The following is a 25,267-nucleotide window of genomic DNA, read 5'->3' on the forward strand; positions in this document are numbered from 1 at the left end:
AGGATTTTCTCTTCTTTCATCTTTACTGCCATTAATTCTATTGCCTTAAATAAATGAATAAATAAATACGTACATACATACATACAGAGATGGTGGCTATGAGGCTCTTGAAGAAAAAGCCAACTTTACCTGAGGGGGAAAAATATATCCTCAAAGTCATTCCCTTTCAAGTGTCTATTTTTTCAGTTTTTCCCAACAATTTGAACAAAATGAATAACGTATCAGGCATCTCACTACACAGGTATGCCACATGCATAGAGCTCTTCATATTTTCAGTCTCAAGTACATTTCAAAGAAGCACAGACAAAAATAATTCTGTACATACTTCTGATTCTGCAGGCTTCACATGACCAGGATCTGTGTTTGAATTAAGTACTGTAGAAGTACGTCCCTACTCCTTACCTCACATGCCTATTTCTCGCTGGTGCAATCCTGCAGTTGCTGCAGGGACACAAAGCAGAAACTGAATGCTTTTGTAAATAACATCTTACAGCCTTTCAGTTTTTAACACTTGCTTTTCTTCAATCTTTCCGCTCTTTCTTTTCCCTTCTCGCCACATCCCTTCTCTTCATGGCTCTCAGCAGTGACTAGTAATGTCACTTTACAGTACCCTTGCATTATGCTACCAGCGTACACCCAGAATCTGCCACAGAAATTTATTACCCAGAAACTCCCTGTGGTAGCTCAACAGCACAAGCTCACTCATATATGCACTCCTGCCAACTCCACAGAGCAGACAGCCAGTGAAAGCTGCCTTTTCTTTGTACACCAGCCAGGCTATGTAACTAAACATCAGTTTACATAGGAAAAAACTTAAAATACAATTCTTGCTCCCAACCAGGGCTGGTCCAAAATTTCTAGAGTAAGTCTTTTTCCTACCCCTTTTTGAAGAGGTTTGAGAGGCTGAATTTCACAACTAGACTGGTCAACTCACATTCACCCACATCATGGGAGTTCTCAGCTTACAAACCAACTCTTTCACTGACACTTCCACACAATTCATGCATAGGGGAAAAGAAAAAAAAAAAAATTGAAATCTCTCAGTCTGCTTGGAAGGGAACATTCCTGCAGTAAGCTACAACCAGCTTCAGGAGGGGCTGACGAGGGAGAAAACATGCTTTCATATCTCTATTACTGATTCTTTGTTTCCCTGAGAATGTCTAGGTTTTCTACCCCGAAAGAAAAAAACAAAAAACAAAAAACAACTACACCCTGCTACAGATAACTGGCATCTACCCTTTGTGAGGTTAGACTGCTTCCTGCCCCATCAGTACCATAATCTGATTTGCCTCACTGCCTGTACTTAAAGAACAAACAACTGACAAGAGACCATCATGGATGCTAACTGGTTACTCAAAAAACATTTAAGGGAAACACACAAAGAATTTACCCAGATGTTATTTTCCATGTCAAAGTTCTGAGAGAATGAGCCATTAAAACAGCTATCACTATTCTTCTAACCTCGCATGACTTTCATTAGTAAATTTCTTTAGCTGGACTTGAGGATTGAAACCCTGGATGTTATTACCTACCATCTCAACTGCAAAGACACGTAGGAGGTTTTAAAAAAACTTCAGGTCCTGACAACTCCACAGCTCCTGGCACAGGCTATTCCAGTGCTTCACTACATCATCTAGCCTCACTACTCATTTATTCTGGTTGTCTACTTCATTTCCTGCAGCAAGTAATTATAAAGAAAGAATTGAAGATCAGCATTCTGCTATAAGCTTGCAATGATTAGGTACAAGAATAACTGGAGCTCAGAGCTGGAACATTACTGAATGTCCAGGAGGTGATGTATTATAAAAAGCATACACACATTTTCTGTCTAGCATTGCCTATCCCATTCTGCTCCAATCAGATTCTCATTCTCTGCAGGTAAGTATGGGAGCAACAGTGATATACAATGGAGAAATCTGGACCACTCCAAGACAGAGGTTCTGGTTTTTAATCAGTACAAAAATGTTTAAGAAGAACATTTAAGCAGAAGAGGAAAGCAAAATTCACACTTCTCTTGCCTGAGTCCCTTGCCCTCCCCCAATTACCCTATCAGGTGATGTAATCATTTTTACCCTTTGGACTTGTTTTTAGCAAAAGGATGGAAAGTGATGGCAGAGAATCATGCACACAAATTTAAGGCAACAACAACAACAAAAAACCCTTTCTCTATTGGCTGCAGGTCTGCTCTTGAAGATTTCTGCCCCACTCCCTGTGGGAGATCCTGTCAGCAACTCCCTTGAATAACATTTCAAAGACTTGCATGGCTGTGCTTTTAGGGCCAGAAATCACCAACAGAGGAATCCAGAAATGATGATTTAATTCCCCACCCACCACAGTAAATTACTGGATGTGCTTTCAAGGCAAAAGATAAATGCAGTCCAGTCCTTTCATATATTCAAGCAGAGAGACTCATTTATTTCAGCATTTGCTTGCAGGAAGTTCCTTTAATGCAGAGTTTTCTTCACCAATCTTATATTTCAGCAAAGACCGTGTGCTTTTTTTTTTTTTTGCCACAAGTAACTGAGGTCAACAAAGTATGTGATGATCAAAGGAGTTAGTACTAACCAACAGTGAAAAACAACATGCAGCTTGGCAAGTTTCCATGACACCAACATCTGCTTTGTATAGACATGAAACCAGGCAGTCGCATCTCTTATGGACATGGTTTCCTATTGTCCAAAACACCACTGCCTCTCTAATATTGCATATAGGAACACCACCGTAGGAGAACTGCTTAGTAAATCAGAAATGGTAGCAAGCCACTCACTGCAAGTTTCTGTGCAAAATGAACACCAGCCTTTTTTCAACATTTTCTTTAAAGCGACTTCCTGTTTGAATAAACACACTGAAAATATTTTTTTTCTTTTTCCTAGGCCTTACAATCTTTAAGCCAGTGTATCTTAAATTTAAGCTACACGTTCCCACTTAGCTGTTTTTAGTAAATATTTTCACTGTTAAGACTTGTACAACATGACCATCACATTTAAAACAACTATGTCACTGCTCAGCTCTTCACTGGAATTAGTTAACACCTGGAGGGAGGTGACAGCCCAAAGCAAAGCCCAAAGGCTACCAAATCTAGCTCACAAGTAACCCCAAGCAGTTCATTGGGAAGAAGTCTGGCCTACTGTTAACCATGCAAAGACAACATAAGATGTCAAAGCATCTCCTCTTCCTCAGATCATTTCCTTAGGTTCTCTGTAGGGCTAACAACTCCTACATAAGGGGGCAAGACTTCAAAATTTCATTGTGCTAAATCATAGAATCATAAAATGGCCTGGGTTGAAAAGAACTATAAAGATCATCTACTTTCAACCCCCCTTCCATGGACAGGGTCACCCGGAGCCACATCCAGCCTGGCCTTGAATGCCTCCAGGAATGGGGCATCCACAACCTCCTTGGGCAACCTGTTTCAGTGCATCATCACCCTCTCAGTGAAAAACTTCCTCCTAATATCTAACCTAAAACTCCCCTGTCTCAGTTTAAAACCATTCCCCTTTGTCCTACTACTATCCACCCTTGTAAACAGCTGTTCCCCCTCCTGTTTATACACTCCCTTCAAGTATTATAAGGCCACAACGAGGTCCCCCCGGAGCCTTCTCTAAGCTAAATAAGCCCAGTTCCCTCAACTTTTCTTCATAGGAGAGGTGCTCCAGCCTTCTGATCATCAAATCCCCAGGACTTGCTTTGACCACTCACCATAATCAGAAGCAGGTTTATATGACATTACCTGATAATTCTCGTTCTACAAACAAAAGAGATACACCAAGCCCAACACATCCAGGCTACACTGAGCCATTCATATGGTATGGTAAAAGAAACTGCCATAAAATCAAAGAGATGTTGAAGATTAGTACAATGCTGTAAAGGAGAACCACGCCAAAACGTGCAAATCCCCTGTGAGTTTCCCCTCACTGCAAGAGAGGTATTGAGGACCTGGAGCAGGTATAAAGAAGGGCAACAAAGCTGGTGAGAAGTCTGGAACACAGACCTTATGAGGAGTGGCTGAAGGAGCTGGGATTGTTCAGTCTGGAGAAGAGGAGGCTCAGGGGAGACCTTATTACTCTCTATAACTACCTGAAGGGAGGCTGTAGTGAGCTGGGGGTCAGCCTCTTCTCTCGTGTAACTAGCGGTAGAACTAGAGGGAACAGCTTCAAGCTGCGCCAGGGGAGATTTAGGCTGGACGTTAGGAAATGCTACTTCTCTGAAAGTGTGGTCAGGCAGTGGAATGGGCTGCCCAAGGAGGTGGTGGAGTCACCGACTCTGGAGACGTTCAAGGAACATTTGGATTTTGTGTTGAGGAGCACGGTTTAGTGAGTATTATTGGTGATAGGTGGATGGTTGGACTGGATGATCTTGAAGGTCTTTTCCAATCTTGGTGATTCTGTGAACTATCTGTTGTTGCCTTTTACTCAACCTAGGTAAAGAAGGATCTCCATGAAACATTTCTGACATGGGATACTAAAGTATTCAATACAAATTAATAAGTTGTATCAGTGACATAAAATCAGAACACACTTTACAAATCAGATAACTTTGAGAGGCAAGGTAACAGAAACTGCATTAATTTTGATAGAACAAGCCTTGCAGAACTAATAAAACAGAAATGATGCAAGACAGAAGGGTCTGGGAACATTAGCTTATGCTCTGGTCTACTCCTATTATGCAGCTCTAAGAAGGAAAAAAAAGATGTCATTATGATGTTCTTTCCTGGAGAGAAAAGGAATGGCTCCTTGCAATAGTCAGATCATCTCTGGGCCCGCACATCAGTAACAGACATTCATGCTCAGGAAATAAGACTTGAAACAGAGCAGATGTAGACCAGGGCTACCACGATGACAGGAAACCAGAACAGCTTGGCTCACTTAAGCTATCAAAAAACATGCAGGAAGAGGATTGGGTTGCCCTCACAAATATCACTGAAGGATGTTGGGAGGCTAGCAGTGGGGAAAGAAAGAAATTTAAGCTAAATACCACTGTCACAAGAACAGCTGTGTAAAATGACTGGAAGCACAGATATCTGTATATTCTCAAGCTTACTCTAGTTCCTTTAACTGATATTCCTATTTCCTAACAGTATAAAAGAAGTGCAGTATTTTCCAAACAGACTGCACTATACACCAATACCTCCTGTCTTCCATCACTGCAAAGCTATGCCACCACAGATGAGGAGGAAGCCAGCATCTCTCAGGCAAAGCCTTCTGGCTTAAGGAGGGAGGTGTCAGCCTAAGAGAGTTCTCAGTCAAGAATCACCCTCCAGGATAAAGATCTCAAAATCTGAGCATGCAAAAAAAGTAAACATGAATTATTTAGTGGATGTCTTAATCTTCCCTATTATTTACTCAATCACAGCTGAATTCTTTGACATAATGAATCATTAGCATTTCCTTAATTAGAGGGCTATGGTCAGTGTCCATTCTTAGGACCCAGAAAAGCTCACACATTCCTGTGACTTTTTTTTTTTTTCTTTTTTTTGCTATATGCATTGTTTGGAAGTACTAATTAAATCATATAACAATTAGAAAACTTATGTGACTCAAGTGAATTTTGTGTGTTTAATGCACGTAGGAGTGGAAGCTATTTTCACAAATCTCTCCTTCTAGCATCTGTTGTAACAAAAGTCTTCATTTCTACACAGACCAAGTTTCAAATCAAATAAAAACTTAGTTCAGAACAAGAAAGCACATCAAGAGAGAAAATCCTATTGCTCTCATTACTCTAGATTCGCATCTTCAACATGTTTAACCTTCACTTCCATCCAGCTCCTGATAAAAAGGGATGGGAATTAATCTCTGAGAAAAATGATTGATGATAAAAGAGATTATCAGTTGCAATAGAAAGTAATCTTTAGCACAAATTAGGAGAATCAGAGAATTCAATTAGGAAACCGAGCAAAAAGTAATTTAAACCCTCTAGTTAGGAATAGCTACATTTCCTAGAGCTGTAAGAACTGAAAGAATTAAAGTCTGCACAAAACAGCAGAACAAGAAAACCATGGTAGTGACAGCCAAGGTTCCATTCATATTTCCACTTACTTTTGATTTCAGATAATGAGTGTGCTTCTGAAGAAATAGCCACTTATTACCAGAAGTAATATGCTAAAACAACATATTTTTAGGAGTTAAGGCAGATAACTTGTACATAAGTCTTCCTATGAAAAACAAATCTGTCTGAATTTCAGAACTGGAAACAAGTTGACTTAGTACCTATATTGTACCACTGCAGTTACTTCAGCATTAATTTAATGGCAAATAGCCACTGAACCTCTATCACTTTGAGAACATTGTTCAGAACAAAACCATTACTCATTTTTCACTTGCATTCCCTGAATTCTCTGTCTCTGCCTGTAATCTTGCAGCATCTCATCACGTGTTGAGAGAAAAGAGCTATGTCTCCTGATGCTTATTTTAGTTTCTGAATTCTTAACAGTGACTTTCACCAAGTGTGCCTCAAAGGGACAATAAGGTCACAAACTACAAGTCAAACAAATGGCTTTCATGAATTAAAAATAAAGCACAACAGATCAAATATACCCATCAAATACTCATAAAGCTGTGACACTTGCATGGAGCATAGAGTTTAACTCTTCAAGCTGAAGTTATCCAAATAGATAAATACATAAGAAATACTTCTTAAAACAAAGAAAGAAATAATGCAGTACATATCAGAAATACTACATTCAGTTAAGACAGATGTGCTCCCAAAAACTCAGTAATATAACACCATAGGTAAGGATCACCTGTGCCTCTCAGATAACATTCACAGTTTGATTGTGCTTACTCTAACACCTCCTCAAGCTTAATTGCAGGAAGAAAGTTAGAAGAATCTACGTGCATTCAGGCCTGCTCAGAAAGCTGGCAGCTTGTTTGCTCCAGCAGGAGAGGATGTGAAGGTTCCACCAATTTGTCATCTGCTCGAACTGAAAGGGTGCCTGCAAAAGAAGCTTTACTAGCTTTCTGCTCTGTAGTCCAACTAGTACAGTTGTGACACACAGACGTGCTATTTTTTAAGTACACTAGCTTTTTCCTTTTGAATGGCTACTGCCATATTCTTGGAATTATTTGCACAGAATAGCATTCCTTGCAACACATGTTTAGCTGATGTGGTCAACATAATCAATAGGCTCAAGGCTCATGCTCTTCTATTCCATTACCAGAAAAATAGGCTTCATCAGTTACAAAAAGCAGAGTTGTTCCTCTCTGGCAACCAAGGCATTTTCTTACTAAATGCTTTGCAAATGAAAAGTAGCAGCCAGACACGCAATTTCAAGTAGATACAGGAGGAAGGTCTCACTTTTCACAGAAGTAGCAAAATTAAGACCTACCATGCAAACATGGTGTGCACATGTTGGGAGCAGAGGAGTATCATCAAATTGGATGTGCACACCCTGCAGCATTTCTCTTAGACTTTATCACAATTATTTCTAGCAAAACACGATCAAAGAAACAATATAAAATACCTCAGGATTCTCACAGGTGTTAAGCCACTTGAAGCTAAGAGACACAGTAGTAGCCCCCTAGTAGTAGCAGTTGGCTGCTGCATCGGATCCACAAGTGGCAGGCTGCAGATGTTAGGTTGCAAGGGTTGCGAGCTGGCACTGCGCCTGAGGTCTCCAAGGTTCCATACAAGCCATTTAGACCTTCTCTAAAGTCTGCAAAATACTATAGAAGCTTCTACAAAGCTGGAAAGCCAGAAGTCAGTGCAAATAAACATTGTTTACCATATGAATTTAATGATCTTATTTGAAAGCTTCGGCAAATAAGACCGGTACCTACACCGCTTCTTCCATGTACTTAAAATAGCTTGCACCACAACAGAATCAAGGAGAGGAAGCAGGTAGGAGTGCTCCAGTCCTCTCTCATTACGGGCCTGCTTTTTGAAAACTGCAACTTTCACCGGTTCAGATCCTTTTCCAGTTGCAGCATAGGCTGATAGCACTGGAAGAAGCAACATCAGCAAGTTCATTTGAAGGACAGAAATCACTCATGACTTGAGTTGCTGTGATTATCATTCCTTATTTCTTTCTGACTGCTAAGGGTGTGCCCAGAAAGCTTGTGAAAACACAGAACAGGGACAGAATACAACACTCGAGTCAGATAGCATACAAAGCCTCCTCCAGAAGCTTGGTCCTGTTAGATGATGCCCGCTTGGAGGTTTCCACAAGAATGAAGTCATCCTAAAATTCTGAAAATCCAGGTTTTGCAGCACATCAAATTACTCCTTGACACAGTGCATAAATAAAACAAAAACAGATCTTGAAGTTCTTAAATGAAGACTACTTTTATGAACTTTATGCAAGACATACACCTTCTCTCACAGGAAGATACACAGGAGGGAATAGAGCAAAGGCAGCACACTGTATGTGCTGCAAAGAAGGAGTCTTTAGGAGAGCAGGTGGGAAGGTATTTCACACACAGGCTGCTGTAAGCAGAGCACAACGATAGCTGCTCAAAGACCTGCTCTGTGCTGAGATAGCCAGTGACTGGCAAAGAGTAATACGCTAAAAGGAACAGTTCATAAATGCATATTTTGGAACATGTACAAACCAAACCACCAGTTTAAAACGATAACGACCCCCCTTCTGCCAACACGCTCAGTAATTTGCCAATCTAACTTTTAAGATTAAGATTATAGATTTGGAGACAGGATGATGCATTAGATGTGAAGTTAAAAATCAAATTGAAAAATAAATAAATCCAATCCTACCCACATCTAGTTTTGTAATTTGTAGTTTACAAACTACAAGTGCAATTGTAAGCCCAAATGTGAATTTTGCATTAGTCTTAACTAAATACTTTTTCCTCAAGACTGATGATACACTCTCCTCCCCCACTTTTTTTTTTTTTTTTTTTTTTTTGTAATTTATTATTTAATATACAATGACACTTTCTTAAATTGGTATAAAAATAATCTTCAACTTTGGTTTAGTCACTGCTACAGCAAATTGAGTAACCCTAAATAAGGGAAAGGCTCTTTGCACTTATTACAAAGCTAGAGCTTTATCTGTGGTTTGTTCTTCTTGGCAATTTGATCTCAATGCTTGATTAGTCACTGAATTAAAACCTACTACACATACATATGCAGAAATTGGCTAACGTAATAAGTGAAAAATACTTGACATCACTGTTGGATGTTTCCAACCACTGTGGATGTTTCCTGGCTGAAATTTTGATGGTAGACATTACAAACTGCAGTTCTGGTGCTTTCTTTGCCTCAGCTCCCTGAATGTGATCCATTTCATGTTCTTACAGAATGAAGAAAAGAGTTTTATTGATAAAAGTGTTTCATGCTCTTTGTAGGAGCATCAACATTTTCTCAGATGAAACATACTGAACTAGGTCCAAATCTACAGATGATTTATTACGGCCACACCTGCATTGCTGAAATGCAGCCAGGCTATAATTGCTTTGGGAACCCAAATCAGAACCACATTTAATGAAAGGCCTTAAGTGCACAAGCTTTCAAAGAATCCTGGAAGTTACAGAGTATTTCAGATGTTCACAGGGGTACTGCATACAACAGGCAGTGAGAACTTAGTGATTAAGAGGACGGAACCTTTGTACCTCAAGGCATGCCTCTGGTACTTGAGCTAACAGCTCTGCTGCGGCCACAAGCCAGCCCTGGCCCAGACCCTGTCCTGACCCCTGGCCCAAACCACTGTGTGCTGACTCATCACTACTTCATGCCAGCTTCCCCATCTCTCACTCCTGCATTTCCCTCCCATTCAAAACGTGCATCGTTCAGGTTTGATCAAATGGATTCTCTCCTCTGGTCCACAAAACATAAACCACATTTTTCCTTCACATGAAGAAGAAATGTTAAGTCTGCATATGGGTTTTTGAAACAGGAGGTTTCAACTAGTGCTCCCTATTCTAGTATAACCCAGAGCTAGAGAGATGGAGAAATACAGAAACAAATGCTGTTCACTTCTTTAGTTACTATTCCTTTTAAACCATCTCCACGTTGAAAGTTAAAAGCAACCCTCTCCTATGGAAAAAACAGCTGCACACTTCACACATCTCATTTCACAGCTTTTTTCTATCTTTTATCCCCAGACAAGCTGCCCACAAAACAGCTTCTTCTCTCCAAGTTCTGTGCGTGTGGAACAAAGCCAGCCTGGCAAGTACAATGGCTCTAACACATAGGCAGAACTTCAGTAGTCACTGTTTTGAAATGCTCTTTTCAAACCCTCTGGGGAAATTAATTATTTAACAGCCACGTGTCAAAGAGATTTGTCTCACATTTGAGGACTCCTCTTATCCTTCCTCCCCAAGGAATTTAGCAGTACTCCTATGTTTCAACAAACCAGCAGTTCCTCGTGGCAACAGGACCAGTCAGTGCAGATAACAATCAAGCAGACAATCACCAGAGCTGCCTCCAAAGGCCAGCATGCAATTCCTTGCTGTTAACTTAATAAGGCATCAAAGAGGGAAGTAGGAATGACCTTCCAATTGCAGCACTGCAGTTTAGCAAACTGTCCAAGCTGATCCCATTCTATTTTTTTTCCTACTGAAGTTTTCTTTTCATATTTCAAGAAAGCTGTCCTACACCAAAAGCATCCACGTACAATAGACTGTGCATATATGATGGCAGACAAGCTTCCTATCTCCCTTTTGGTCTTCTTCATTTGAAAATGGGATTATGACTACTGGACTTTCCCATACCAACAAGTCAAGGACATGAGCTAGAAACAAAGCACAGAGTCATGTATCCTGACTTTTAATGATTTATGAAGGTCAGCAATGACATTACATTCCATTCAATCTAAGTCAAAATATTCAACAGTACTTTCAGCCTTCTCACAGTGTTCAGAGGAGCAACATTTGAAAAACAGTTCTAAAGATTATCATGGCACTCCAATATCCTACAAAACTGAAGAACCTAGCATACCACTACTCTTAAAGAAGATTCAATTTACATCTTTCCAACAAAGAACTTTTCAGTTACTTCTTTATATGGCCTTCACATCCCGTAGCACCAAACATTAGGTCTAAGTCACTAAGTCCTACAGTATTACCCACAAGGTTTGGGATACTCCCAAGACATCACTTGCAAGGAAATCACCAATTAGGAAACCTTAAATTTTAGGCATGAATTAATGAAGATTCTAACACTGAGTCAGAGCCTACGAATACACAAGGAAGACAAACTCCATAGAAAGCTTAAATTCATCCAGAAAAAATCTGAACTCTTAGCATTTAGAAATATATTGAACAAGTAGTCTCCTAATAAAAGAAAAATGTACCATGGTCTCAATTTTAAACTTTAGATAAGCAAGGAACACATGAAAACTAAAGAAATATCACAGTTATTTTGCCTGTGTAACTCCTTCCTTCTTTATAAGAACAAAAAGGCAATACGTGTACAATTAATAAAACATTGATATATTTTTGTGGTTAGGAAAACTTCTTCATAAAAATTCAACAGAGAAAATCAGTTTGCATTCAGTTTCTGGAAAAATAACCAAATTCAATCAGTAAAAGAACTCTGAATACTGAAGGGTTAATATATCCTGTCATTCGTATGAAAAACAGCACTGCAAAAAGCAAGGTCAGATAAACCCCATTAAAATGGTTCAAATTTGAAGGGTTTAAAGTTTTCTATAGCTAGATTGCCTATATAGAACCTTCAGCAAACTGTACAGCATTAGTACATTGCACATCTTTGGTTAAGACCCTATTTGAGCTAGGGAAAAGGTCTGGAAAATGTCAGAGAACACTGTGAGTTTGTTTGCTTTAAGAAAGAAAAAAAATCCAATAAGAGATTTTCCACAGCATTTAAGGACAGTACAGGAAAGGTGCTACTATAAAGTAGCAAAGCAATATCAAGAAGAGCTACTGTCAAAAGCCTCACAGCTGCAGATCTCCCACATTTTCCCAAAAACCAGGGTAAGTTGTTTTAGAAGTGACAGGCAAAAATTAAGCCCATACAATCACTCTATTGTCTTACCTACCTCAAGCAGCAGATTCATTCATCCAAATTGTTCATTAGAAGTACATACTGATTCCTGGAATTTTGGTCATAAGTAGCAATAAGCAGTGAGAAATCTGTGTAGAATGGGGAAAAAAACTCACGTATCAGGGTACTCACCTGTGTTTTAACCTTCAGTGAAAACTCTACACTCATAGGTGCAATATAGCATTTCTAAATCAAATTTCAAATAAAAGAACTGAAGAATAATCATACTGAAGTGCAATTTCCCCTTCAACACCATGAGATAACACAAATGTTTGCTTTTGGCACCCTAATGTAGTCTGAGTACAGAAAGAGCATACAACTTAAGAGTATCAATAAAAGTGGGCTAACAGAAGAATAAAACAACCTACCCACAAACAATTATAGAGTAATCTTTATTATCTCTCTCTTTGTGGTTTCTCATTTTGCTTTGAACATTGTTTCAGCAAGGACCAAAATGGGTCTGGCAAAATAATAACTGCCTCTCCCAAGCCCAAGCAGACTAAAGAACTGTCTTGCATACACTTTCATTTCCCTCTTTTTCCAGCATTAAAGTGTTCAGAATTCTGAATACTATGTTGAAAAATGCATGTTTAAGAAAAAATTTCTACAAGACGGATGTAGGATATTCAGCAACACACATTTAGAATGCCCAACAAGACCTTGCTACCTTAACAACAGTCTCTGAAGTGAGAAAACAACATAATCCACAAGTAAGAAGATTTAACATGTTTGCAAACAAGTCACAAACTATCTTGTCATGGAGGAGTACCAAGCATGTGCAATCAGAAGCTCTTTCCATTCAAGAATCACAATGAAAGACCTCAAACAACTGCTGAAAGGAAATACTGTTTCCCACTAGTTTCAAAAAATTCCTGCACAAAATGAGTAAGACATCACTGCACCAGCTGCTGAAATCCTTGATGTACAAAGAGTCTAAAAATCTACTCCAAAATATGTTCCTATGTGATTTTAATGCTTTTGAGAGAGGGAGAAACACCGTGGTATGTGCTTCTAGTGCTGCACACTGCTCAAAAGGGAGCAGAAAAGTAAGAGATGTAGCCAACTGACAGCAAACCCCAAGACAAGACATGTGTAATATTCACCCTTAGTAAGGCAACAACTCAAGCAACTTGTAAACATTAATTCCTCATTCTGTGCTGTGACTTGGATCATAGAACTACGAAGGTTGGAATAGACCTCTAAGATCATCCAGCCCACTCATCCTCCTAATGAGGTTCAATAAGGCCAAGTGCAGGGTGCTACACGTGGGTCAGGGCAATCCCAGGTGTTTATACAAACTGGGGGAAGTTCTTCTTGAGAGCATCCCTGCAGAGAAGGACTTGGGGGTCCTGGTGAACGAGAAGCTGGACATGAGCCAGCAGTGTGTGCTTGCAGCCTGGAAAGCCATCTGTGCTCTGGATTAAAAAAGGGGTGGCCAGCAGGGAGAGGGAAGTGATTGTCCCCCTCTACTCGGCTCTTGTGAGGCCCCATCTGGAGTACTGCGTCCAGGCCTTTATGTGGGCACTGGGAATGCATGCCATCAAATAAAAAATTGAGGATTAACATGGCCTCGGTACTATCACACATCCTCATCTGGATGCCCATTTCTTGTACTGTGATGCTTACAGCTGTATGTGGGAGGAATTAATTTCACTGTTTCATAACAATCAGCTAAGATGATGAGCCTGAAGCAGTTCTTGGTTTCACCTGATTTTGTTTCTAGAAAGCTCAGTTATAAGAAGAATCAATTTCCATCTCGTTTTCTCTGCAGTCGGTAAGCAGGCATCAGGGGGTGCCCATTTGCATGCAAAGAAGGGCCTTCCCCTCAGAGGGATTTACAAACTGCAGCCAACACACTGTAACTTTACCCAGAGGTGTAATAACATCCCTTTCAAAGCACAAGAACAGCTATTAGTACTACTATAATTAATTTATAAAGGCAAATTAGAAGCAAAGACAATTGTTTTTAAAACCCTTATGCATCCTTCCACACAGTCATACTCTCATTGGCAGATCTTCTGTTTATGCAGTGCAAAGTTCGTCTTGGGCTGAGAGTCAGTGGAAGGCCAGTTAGCCATTCAAGTGAGGAGCACAGGCTGCTTCTCAATAGAAGGAGAAGCTAATTTTCCACCAAGACAGAGGCAGCAAGAGGACAAGTTATCAACCACTGCTTCACTCACAGCCAAATACGTTCCTTAATAAGCACATCCAACACCTTTAAAGAAGCCATTCATCCAACGTGTATGTCTCAGTCTCAGCACTCAGCAGTTATGTCCCATGCAGCCAGCAGGTGCCCAGCATACTCTGCTCACCCGGCAGTAGCACTGCATCAGCCTATGAAACACAGACTAGTACTGGATATACAAGTCATTCTCCCACTGCCTCCACAAGCTGCACAGCCATGTGCACACATAGCACTATAGCCAAGATAACCTGCTCTCTCGACAAGCTTGGCCAACTTCACAGTTCTCTTCTGCTAGTGCAGAAGAGCTGTGCGTGGTTTGTTTTCCCCAGATAACAAGGAGGCAAATGTATTCTCATCTCTCCCAATTTAACTACAAGCATCAGCAAGAACTGTGATGCGTTCCGCACTTTCTTCCTCAGCATAGTCCTTAGCTCTCCATTTTTTGGAAGAAGAGACTGAGGACAAAGTGCCCCTAAATTATTTAAAAATAGAAAAAAATACTGATTGCTTGCCTAACCTGCATTCCAACACCATTTTCCAAATGCACTTATTTTTAAAACTTACTACCATCCTGCACAGGTTTGCAGTGTTTGATTTCCCCACTAGAGCTGCACTTTGCAGAGTTCAGTATCAGGAAGAACTTACCAGTGCTGACACTTTACAAAAGGGGGTTAACAGATAATTGAATCAGTCAGTGAATACACACTGGGAGCTAGAAAACACTGACTGAAAGTTCTAAGCCTAAAGGTCTTCATTTTTCTTACATTTGAAATATAACAGAAGTTGTGCAACTCTTGGCACTTCTCAAGTGCAACACTGACAAAAGAATAAATAAGTTTTCCTCTTGGCTAGCTGAACTTATCCACTCTCGGCAACTAACATTCCCCTGTATGCACTGAGGCATACAGGGTAAAGAAGACTACAGCTAACCACTCCCTTGCAGATAGTTGTCAAAGGAGTTAATGGATAAAAAAAGAGAGTTTATTTGCAGTAAAACACATAAAGTAACTTGGACTTCTAAAAGCAACCTAAATTACAGTCTGATGAACAGTCACCATTTGAAGAGCAAGGAGACCGAACAAAGCTTCCAATGTGCAATTAAGAACTTTTCACCAGTTCCAATTTCATAAAATGCCACTTCAAAACAAACCAACCAACCCCACCAAAAAACCACAGCCTATTTAACAGAACCAATATTTTTCAGTATATTGATGCCAATAATAGTGGTGTCAGAAAGTATCCCCATCTCTAAAACATAATAAATTAGGTCAGAACAGAAGCTAAACTCTCCTTGTCTGACCAAGTCACAATTCACAATTGTTTTGAAGACACCTTCAGTAATGGAGTCAACTGTGTGCAGTTCTGTTCCCTTCCATTAAAACCAAGTTGCTGCTCTAGTAAATCCTTTCTATACATACAATAAATTCAAACTGGATACCAAGTAATAAATTACCAAGTAATAAATACTATAAATTCAAACTGGATACCAAGTTTTTACTTCTTTTCTAACTTTAATCAATAAGCAGTAGTTTATACTATATCACAGTAGCCTGCTGGGTTGTTAGTCAGTATGATATGGTCATATTCACAGTGGAGAAGCAGCAGCTCACACAGCTATGTCTCCAACTATCAAACCACAGTTATTCCATGTGGCCTTCTTACAGCATGAATACACTTATTTGAGCTAGTCTGACTTAATTCAGATAAGCAGATACGCAAGCATCTCCAACTCAGGCCGAACTACCGTAGTGAGGAAAAGGCATTCACCAGAAGAACAGACTAATTTCCTGTATACAGTATGATAGCAGACATTGCACTTGCACAAATGAGATTAGTACATTCCCATAGTAGAAATGAGAAAGGAAGAAAAGGGATAGAAGAAAACTTCACCACTGTTCAAAATACAAGAATACTTTCCCAAGGGCATGGTGTCAAGGGTGAAATGCTCTCTTCCAGCTCCAACAGTTAGGTTAACTTACTGATTCAGGATTGAACAGCCACTGAAGGCAATGTGATGCATACCCCCACTGCAATGCATAGGAGTCTGTATGTTCTCCATGGCTAAGTTTCAGAATCTCAAATACTTTTTGCTTATGTTACGTGTCCATCAGCACACCAATGCCCCACGAAAGTCATTATATTACACATACACTAGTACAAAAACACATCAGTTTTGACTAACTGATCTACTGCAGCTCTTTCAAATACCTATTTTAATGATGTGTCACATTCCCCTTTTCAAACATCACTCAGATAAAGGTGAATCATTTGCCAGTTTGCAAAGCTGTGCTGTACAGCTCGAATAACTGTCTTTATCCTTAAGCTAGTCTATTCTGAGCATGATGAGGCAAAAATCTCACAACACAACCTGTTTCAGTGAAGACTGAAGACTAGATTAACAACCCTGAATAAAAAGCCATCCTCCCAACCAAGGGCAAGCATGCAGTATTACATGCTCGTATTTACATAGTGACTGGCCTCAGATACAGATGACACTATGCTGAGGGCAGCTAAAGGCTTCAGCCTGAAGACTCGCAAGTCTGATGTCTCTCCATCAAGTAGCCAAATGGCTAAATGGGGCAGAAGGTACTGCATTAAAAATAATATAGCTATAAAAACCTGCCTTTGCCCTAAAGGAAAATTTACACATGCTGTTTCCTACATTCCATGGCTTCAAACATATTCTGTGCCACCAGAAAAAAAGTAAAAATTTGGCCACATTCATGGCACTGTTTATACATCAGAACAAATACTACTTGCAAACTCACTACTTCAGGGACATACACATGGACAACAAATGTGAAATTCCTTTATGACAATTGTCTCTTTATCATAGAAATACTAAAACAGTACCTGCAATTTATTTGGGCTCATAGGTCCTGATGCAGCTTTGAAATCTGAATCAAAAGTCTGTTTGAAAAGTAATGCCTTGACAAGTTGAATGGCAGACTCACTGATGAGAGACAAATAATCTCCAACAGCCTCCAGCTCGAGATATGTGGCAGATTTCTCCCTTAAGTGGTTAATTACGATCATTAACAATGCTTCCTCCTTCTCAGGTTCCTAGTAGTGACTAAGTAGCGTGGAGGAAACCATTTTGCTATACTCCTGCAACACAGCTCTTACTCGTTATCTTGGATAGCTGTTTTCTTCATATGAAACCACCCATAACTTACTCCCATTGACAGTAACATTATATTCAGATCATATTTAGGGAGCCTCATAAAGCATGCAATTTTTAACAGTTTGTTTTAGAATCCAATTTCAAGTTTCAGAAAGGCCTGGATCAGTTCCTCTGGAACACAGACACATTTAACAGCATACATAACTACTAGACAAGGGACACTTCTGTATTTGTTAACAGCTTCTGGTGAGATTGCACCCTGCTGTAAGTTGATAGTTATTATGTTGAAGACAGACGTTACAATAAATCATTGCTGGAGCCATAGCTCTTCGGAAACAAGTCTATAAGCATAGTGATATCACTGAGATGCTCTGATAATCCACTGCTGATGGGTGGAGATTCTAGCCACTTCTTATTAACAGAGAAGTTAATATAAGAAGAGAATATAAAAGGATACAGATCTCAGTCTTCGTACTGGAACGATTAGTCAACAGTCAGTGAGCTGTCACGACTCTCAGCAGCTGCACAGATTTGGTCTTTCTACAGTTTATATCCTGAGCATATGCTACCTACTCCTCTAGAGACTCCCATTTCTTTCAAAACTTAGAGGCTACCTGTTGTACCGTACGTTGTGAACTACATGCTTATACTGAGTACACTGAGATGCAGCTTAAGGCCTGAAACGCTTATTCAAGCAAACAGTTTACAAGTGGCTTAAGAAATCAACATTGAATCACTGTTCTTTTTTTTTAAAATTATTTCCTATTTCTAAATAGCATTCACATATGTAAGTTTTACAAAGATCAAAAACAAAATCACGCACAATAAAGAGATTGAAAGTGCTATTGGAAATGACTTGTTAGCAATGCAAACCTACAAACAGTACATGTCACTGAGTTATGCTGTTATTTGCTCAATATTTCTCATTTGGCTTAATGAAACATGATGGATAGTCAAATGAGAGGCAGTCTTTCTTCATTATTCTGAGTCAAGCAAGTATCCCAATATCAAAGAACAAAACATTTCAGCAGAACAGTACATTCCAACAATGCAAACACCTCTCCACACAAACGCAAGCGCTGTAGGAAGCAGTAATGATCTTTATATGTGTTACTTTGACAACCATTTCAGATTTTTTTTTTTAAACAATTCCCTCAAGACAAAATATGAAAACAGCTTAAAACAAAACAAAAACAAAATCTTACGGCTTGAAATGCAGTAAGCCAGCCTGCAGTTGATCCTCCTGAACAGTTGCTTGTTGATTGGCCAAAGTATAAGTGTAAAGAGTTGAATGAAGTTAATGATCAGTCCTGACACTATAAATATGTAGCAGATCAGCAGGTGGCAAATGAACTGAGACTTCAGAAAGCCAACGATGTCCATGATTTGCTGAGAAAGCAAGAGGGTACCTTCAGACACAAAATTCAGAAGACAACCTGCAAAATCAAATAGTATCAGCAGTTACAGAGTGCATTTGTTTCCACAAACAGATTAATACAGATGTCATACTGTACATTTAAATATCTGAATGAAACTTAATGTCTTTATTTAGAATAAGGCCTGATTAAAATACTTGCAAGAGTAAGCATGGAAAGAGAACATCATATTACTGTATCAATTCACATTTGGCTTTGGAAACAAATTTTCACATTTCAATTCTAATTGTACAAGACACAAGAGCATGCGACTCCATTCCATGCAGTGTAATGCTCCACTTTCAGGCCTTCACCGCTAAAAAATGAGCAAAACATCCACTTACATTTTGAATTGCCAGTACTTTACAAGACACATGCTGTGGCCTCTGCTATATTTAAGAGCAGCTCCAAAATTTGCAAGTCTCAAAGCGTGCCGTTTCAACAAAGGCTTGCTAGTGTTAATGATACTTTACCCAAAGAACTGCTGGGACTTTTATCACACCCACAGGATACTTCTTTATTATGGACCCATGGCCTCTCTTCAACATTTGCTATTTTTTTAACCTGAAATTTATTTCCCTTTCAGGACTATTCCATACATTTCACACAAACAAGAGGGGCCCACATTACCTTCCGTGTTTTTATAAACAATTTTGTGTATGTGTGAGTCTAGGTAACCTCACATGGCTATTCAATGCAACACTCTAAAAAGGTGTTTCCAACTTTCACTCTATTTGGGACTATTTACTTTCAGATAACTTTACTGAAAGGTTTGCTTTACTTGTGTATACATACAGAAGTCCAAAACACTGCTGGCTTTTATTTTTTTAAGCCACGTTTGTCTAATGATTGATACTGTGAGATTTCTGTCCAACCTTATTTAAAGGAAACTGGCAAACCAGGAAGCTTAATTACAAGTGTACAGTACTAGCAGGGGGAAGAACATAGTTTTCTTCTTTTACTTGATTTAGGAAAAACATCCAATGTATCAGAGGTTCCATGACTTCAGCGCAACCCAGAGTAATTCTTTATCACATGCACAGTTTTAAACTAAACATAAATAAATAAAAATTGAAATATACTTCATGGTGTCGCTTTTCTTAGTTATATCCCATGCATAATCAAGAAAGGGTCTTTAAATGCACATACACCACTATGTGTGTGTTTCCACTCCAGAAAACAGAGACGTACACTAATGATAGGCACAGGAGTAACTCTATTGATTTGGAGCAGTATTCCTCAGTATGCACACAGACTAAGACTCCAGTGTTATCAGAAGAGGATAAAAATCCAGAAGTTTTCTGCCCCACGGCAGAAGAGAATGACTCATTTCATTCACATAAAGTTGTCACAAACAAACAAAAGCTTCTGTGCACACCCACTTCATTCTTGTCTATTGAAAATAAATACAAGGTTTGCAGCTTTAAGTTAGAATTTTTGCTTTCTTCTGTGCTGTTCCAACCATGCTCCCAAACCAAGAGGTAGCAGCAGTTTCCGGCTTTACTAGCTTGTTCCCTCGTTCCATCCAAATACCAGTTGGTTTTGGCAGAAGAACAAAAGCTTGACTATGCACAATATATACAATTTGTTCAATTATTCCTTGACACTGTAATTCTAACAGTTGTTCTCCATAAACCCAGAAAGGAAACATCAACAGCAGCACTAACCCCTGACCCAGCAGTGTTTCCAGAAAACTGGCTCTTAGGTTACTTCAAAAGGTCTGTACAATTTTGGAAATGAACGATCCAACCCTAGCAGCTGAGAATCCAGAGGAAATGTCTTCTTTCCAAGCATACCAGCCTGTCAAAAACCATACTGAACCTCTGCAGCCATCGCTACCACCAACTCTTGGCTCACTTGCTAGGAGAAAAAACACTAAGACATGATCTCTCAGTAATCAATACCCTAGTCTTTCGAATGTGGTTAAGGAGGAGGTGCTGCCACGCTGCTCCCTTCCTAAACCATTTCTCCTTGTGAGGCACAGGGGAGTTTGTCCAGGAAGGAAGCCCTGAGACAATATTTCCAACTATGCCAATCACAGGCAACAACAAAACAGCAGCTGTCAGCAGCCCAGGGAATTAACTGATAAAAAAATCTTAATGCCCATCCTTCTAGTTTATAGAAGACTGCATTATGTGAAGCAGTGAGTCTAAATCAGTGTCCTGAAACATTTGTTTTACTGTCCTTGCTGACTATGCTTACTACAAAAATATGCTTACACACAAGAACTGCTACAAAGCAACAGGAAGATATTCAGCCAGGTTTTCAACCGCAAGGAAGATGAAGCAAAAATTAAGAAAGAGAATCTGTGCTGTAGGACAATTTATATAAAGTGTTTATGGCAGTCCCAAACCTATTATTAGTAGTTAAAATGTGTCCTTTGTGTATTACAGACACCGTTCCCTTTATCTTGCCGTACTATTCAATATCAAAGCAGACACCATCTGTAGCTCAGAACTGCAGAGCAGGCCTGTGTACGTTGTAGTAGTAAGCACTGTCATTATACTTGTAAAAAACTTTTCAAGCTTTGACCAACTGTGTGCTACAGATATGCTTCTTTGGATGGCAGGCGATTTATTAGCATGGCTTTGCCTGAACACCTTGTTTTTGCTGAAAGTTAAATAGAATGAGAAACGTTGTCTAGTAGGAATCATTGTAATGATTCATCCTGGAGCCCTTGTCTCACACTATCAGGATAGAATCAAATACCTAATAGAGGGAAAAAATTAACAGTAGTAAAACAATGTTTTGAATAAATATACAGTGAAAAATAAATAAAAAAAAAATCTCTAGTTCAGACTATATTACTTTATTGAGTATCAGGATTAGATCATTTAAATAAAACTGTTAGATTTAAAGAAAACAGTGGCTTACAAATGGATGGTTTAAAAGACTGCAAAATGCCTGAAACTACAATGATTTGTTTTATCCTACTGTCCTTGGTTAAAACTGATCAAAAGCTTTTTGTGCTAGTTAGCCTGTTTAATTCACAAAGATCAGAAGAGAACGTATCCAAAGAACCACCCATGAAAGCATGGCCTACTTACAGTGGAGACCTGGAAACTCACTATTTGATAAGATCAACAAAATTCTTCAGTAGTAAGCAGTTGATTGACAGTATTTAGAAGAGGAAAAGCAGTTGACTGACAGAGTCAGTGAGGAAGAAGAACTCACCAGAATGCTAGTACATCAGTTTGCTTTTATCCCTGCAACAGTGGTTAAACTACATTAAAATCTTATATTTTATGTGCATCATTTACTTCATGTTAAGTCTATAAAAAAAGCTTCACAGAATTAAAAGAGACATTGATGAGCTGACTGTGATAAAATGCATCTTCTGCCTTATTGTTTGATGAAGCCACGGTGGAATATTTAAAACTCATTTCTTCCTCATTTTCATACTTCAGACATGACATTTCAATTCTGTAAAGCTTCCATGAAATGTTTTAGCAAACTAAAACTACTTAAGCAGTACCACTGAAATGAACGTAATCTAACTTGCCAGAAAAGAAGACGACATTAGAGACATTGCTGGTATTTTAGTTTTCTGAGAAGCAAATGTGACTAGAGATTAGTTTTCTCCTCTGATTAAATGAAATTTATTTTTCCTACATAGCGCTAGCTCAGTGTTTTATAAGATTTGTTTCAATATGACAGGACTATTTCCATTACTCATACTCCAAGAAAAGCAGCTCATTCTTTGCACAGGCTATATAGTAGCTGAAAATTAATTTTCAAGAATCAAGCCTGATCTTGACAGAGATCTAAAAGCTTGCTTTCTAAGAGTTCAGAGAAAGAGTTCACAGAGTTCCCATGTGCTCAGCCTTACTCAAGCTCCTCATGGGTAACATCAGTGTCACACTGGTCTAAGTGATAAAAGGATGAGCTCTTTAATTCTTAATCCATGATGCTAGCTTAATAAACTACACTGATTTCCTTATAGATAATAGCTGAAAATTACATCAATCTTCTATAAAACAAAAGGGGCAATTGATGCATTTTCTCAGAAGCTATTAAGATCAGATTGCTGCCAAGAAGCTCTCTTCTATCAGACACCCCTTAAAATAAGTTAGAAGAAAATGGCCAGCCAGTGCATCAAAAACAGATAGGAATGTTCTTTAATAACAGTTTTCAGGTGGATACAAAACAAAAGACTCAAACCTCAAATGTCTGTCTTGGGAACAAGTCAACAAGCATCTATTCATGTGATTAAAAGGTCATGAATTAGGTTTAAAAGAAGATTCCATGATCACTCATTCTCTCCAATTCTTCCCCTAGTTCCATTCTTCAGCAAGGTCCACTATGTCTTCTACTTCAACTAGTCTCTCCATTCCCTTCTGCTTGGAAAAAAATGGTCAGAAGGAAACAGAAAAGACAAGACATCACACTAGTGATAAACAAGGTGAACATCTCTCTTCTGGCAGAGGCTGCTGTCAGTTAAGAACACCGCATAGTGCTTCAAAGTCTGCAAGAGATTTCAAACTACAACTAGGGCTCATCTTAAAGAACGAAACTGTTTGCACTTTCACAGAAAGCATGAGAACAAGCTGAGAACTGTCACCCACCTTGTTCAAAATTTATTCACACTGGCATCTGGGCTAAGCTAATATTGTATATACTTACAACTATCGGCAGGACAGCATTGGAAATGGTTCTTTTCAGAAAAGCGTATTTCAAGCCCACACAAAGGTTTTTGCCCATGTCTACTGTTTGATAAAGTGCTAACACTTAAAACTTAATGCTCTGCTGCAAGTTAAGGAAAAACAAGCATACAATGATGACGCCTATTCTTGTATTTTCTTGTCTAAATCAGATTCTCGGATAGAGAAGAGTAAGCACAGGTCAAATTACAGCAGTTTCTGAACGGCCTCTAAGTGCCTTTCAATTGCCATCAGAACAGCAGAGATAGTGGCATTGTATTTCATATCAGAGTTCATCTGAGCACTGTTTCTGTATATGGAATGTATAGGCAAGGCAGCCACAGGAAGCCCTTGTGCTCCTCCTGTCAGTGAGCATCAAAAGTCAGCAAACAGCAAGGCTGTGTCCACAGGTGTATTTGCGTTCAAGGGGTATGCATCTATACATGCCATGGCAAAAAAAAAGAGTCTGAAGAGTTACCTATGTGCCTCATGCTTAATCAAGGTTTGAATCGCTTCTCCCCCTCCCCCAAAGGCAACTACCAAAGTATCACCTCTTCCGAAAGTCTCAGAGTGGGGAAACATTTCAGCATATCTAACACCTTTTCCCTACACTTACAGGAACTCCAGAAAGCTTTTCAGCTTTCCTTAGAGGTCACATGTTCCTAAACTGCTTGTTTTGTAACCTGCACAGCTGCAAAGGAGAAATCACTCCATTTGGCTGTTTTAAAGGCTGAAGAATGAATATTATCTACCAGCAAGTTACAGGATTTCCAGCTTAGAGACTTGACATATGTATTGGCTTCACGCAGCAAGATTTTGGCAGTGGTGGGGAGGCCTCTGTGAGCAGAGCACAGAAGTACCCACGGTGGAGCAGCCTATGGGCACCATGCAGAGCAGATCTCCACATGCAGCCACAGAGGAGCCTGCAGTGCAGCAGTAGATAAGGCCTAAAGGAACTGCAGCCCATGGAGAGCCCCAGGTTGAAGCCCGTGGAGACCATTGCAGTCCTGAAGGATATGCCCTGCGGTATAGAGCTGCGTTGAGGCTGCGCTTGGAAAGCTGCAGCCTGTGGGAGTGGCAGAGACAGAACTTTACTGATTGACCACAGCCCCCCAATCCCTGTTCCCCTGTACTGCTCAGAGGGAAGAGGTAGAAGAGGGTGAATGGGGGGAGACAGATGGAGGGCAGGGAGGGAGAAGTCTTTAATTCACTTTCAGTTCACACTGCTCTAGTCAGTTAGGTAATAAATTATATTAATCACCCTATACTGAGTCTGTTTACTCCATGACAGTAACAGCTGAATGATCTCCTTGCCCTCATCTCAACCCTTGAACCTCTTTGCATCCTATTTTCTCCCTCACTGCTTTCAGAAGGGGGAGTGAATGAGCAGTGTGGTGGACTTTAGCCATCACTGTGAAGTCAACATACTATAAAACTGAATTTTTAATTTATCTTCTATTAAGCACAGAGACAATTAGCATAACAGAGTCCAAACTAAAGAAACAAAAGTAACCCAGGCTTTTCCCCCCTTTCTATTTTCTTCCTGCTGTCAACTAATGTCAGGGCAAGACAGCCATGCCAGCCCTTCAAGCCTGCCAGAATATGAGTTCTTTATCCCTGCTTGCATATTGTCTGCTTGTAAAACACTGCAGTTTGCCTTGACAGCCTCAGGGCTTGCCCCCTTACTGCATGGAAAGGAATCATACAAGGGGACGCTGGCTATTTGGGAGAGGCATGCACAGTGCAGAAAAGGGAGGGCAAGACAGAGAGCTACTGCCAAGTTTAGGTGAACAGCAGCTCAATCTTGCTTCTTCTTCCAGGAGAATTAAATATTCAGGGAGGAGGAAGCTGAAAGAGGGCACCAAAGGGACCTGGGCTTAAATCTGAAGTTAGGCAATCTAGAACTCCTGGGGGTGCTGAGATAAGGAAAAATAGGGTCAGCAGA

The 25,267-nt window shown here is 39.6% G+C and overlaps 1 protein-coding gene across 1 annotated transcript in view; it reads right to left on the bottom strand.

Annotated features, from left to right (window-relative positions):
• AGPAT4 (1-acylglycerol-3-phosphate O-acyltransferase 4) overlaps positions 1 to 25,267 on the bottom strand; it is a 69,365-nt gene that overhangs the window by 35,980 nt on the left and 8,118 nt on the right. Inside the window, exon 2 of the mRNA XM_042894409.1 lies at positions 18,473 to 18,703. Coding sequence (XP_042750343.1) covers positions 18,473 to 18,650 — 178 coding nt within the window. The 5' untranslated portion in view covers positions 18,651 to 18,703. The remainder of the gene's footprint in view (positions 1 to 18,472; positions 18,704 to 25,267) is intronic.

Source organism: Lagopus leucura, unplaced genomic scaffold (genome assembly GCF_019238085.1).
Source record: "Lagopus leucura isolate 7727_CA_CO unplaced genomic scaffold, USGS_WTPT01 Super-Scaffold_73, whole genome shotgun sequence".
Lineage (NCBI taxonomy): Eukaryota > Metazoa > Chordata > Aves > Galliformes > Phasianidae > Lagopus > Lagopus leucura.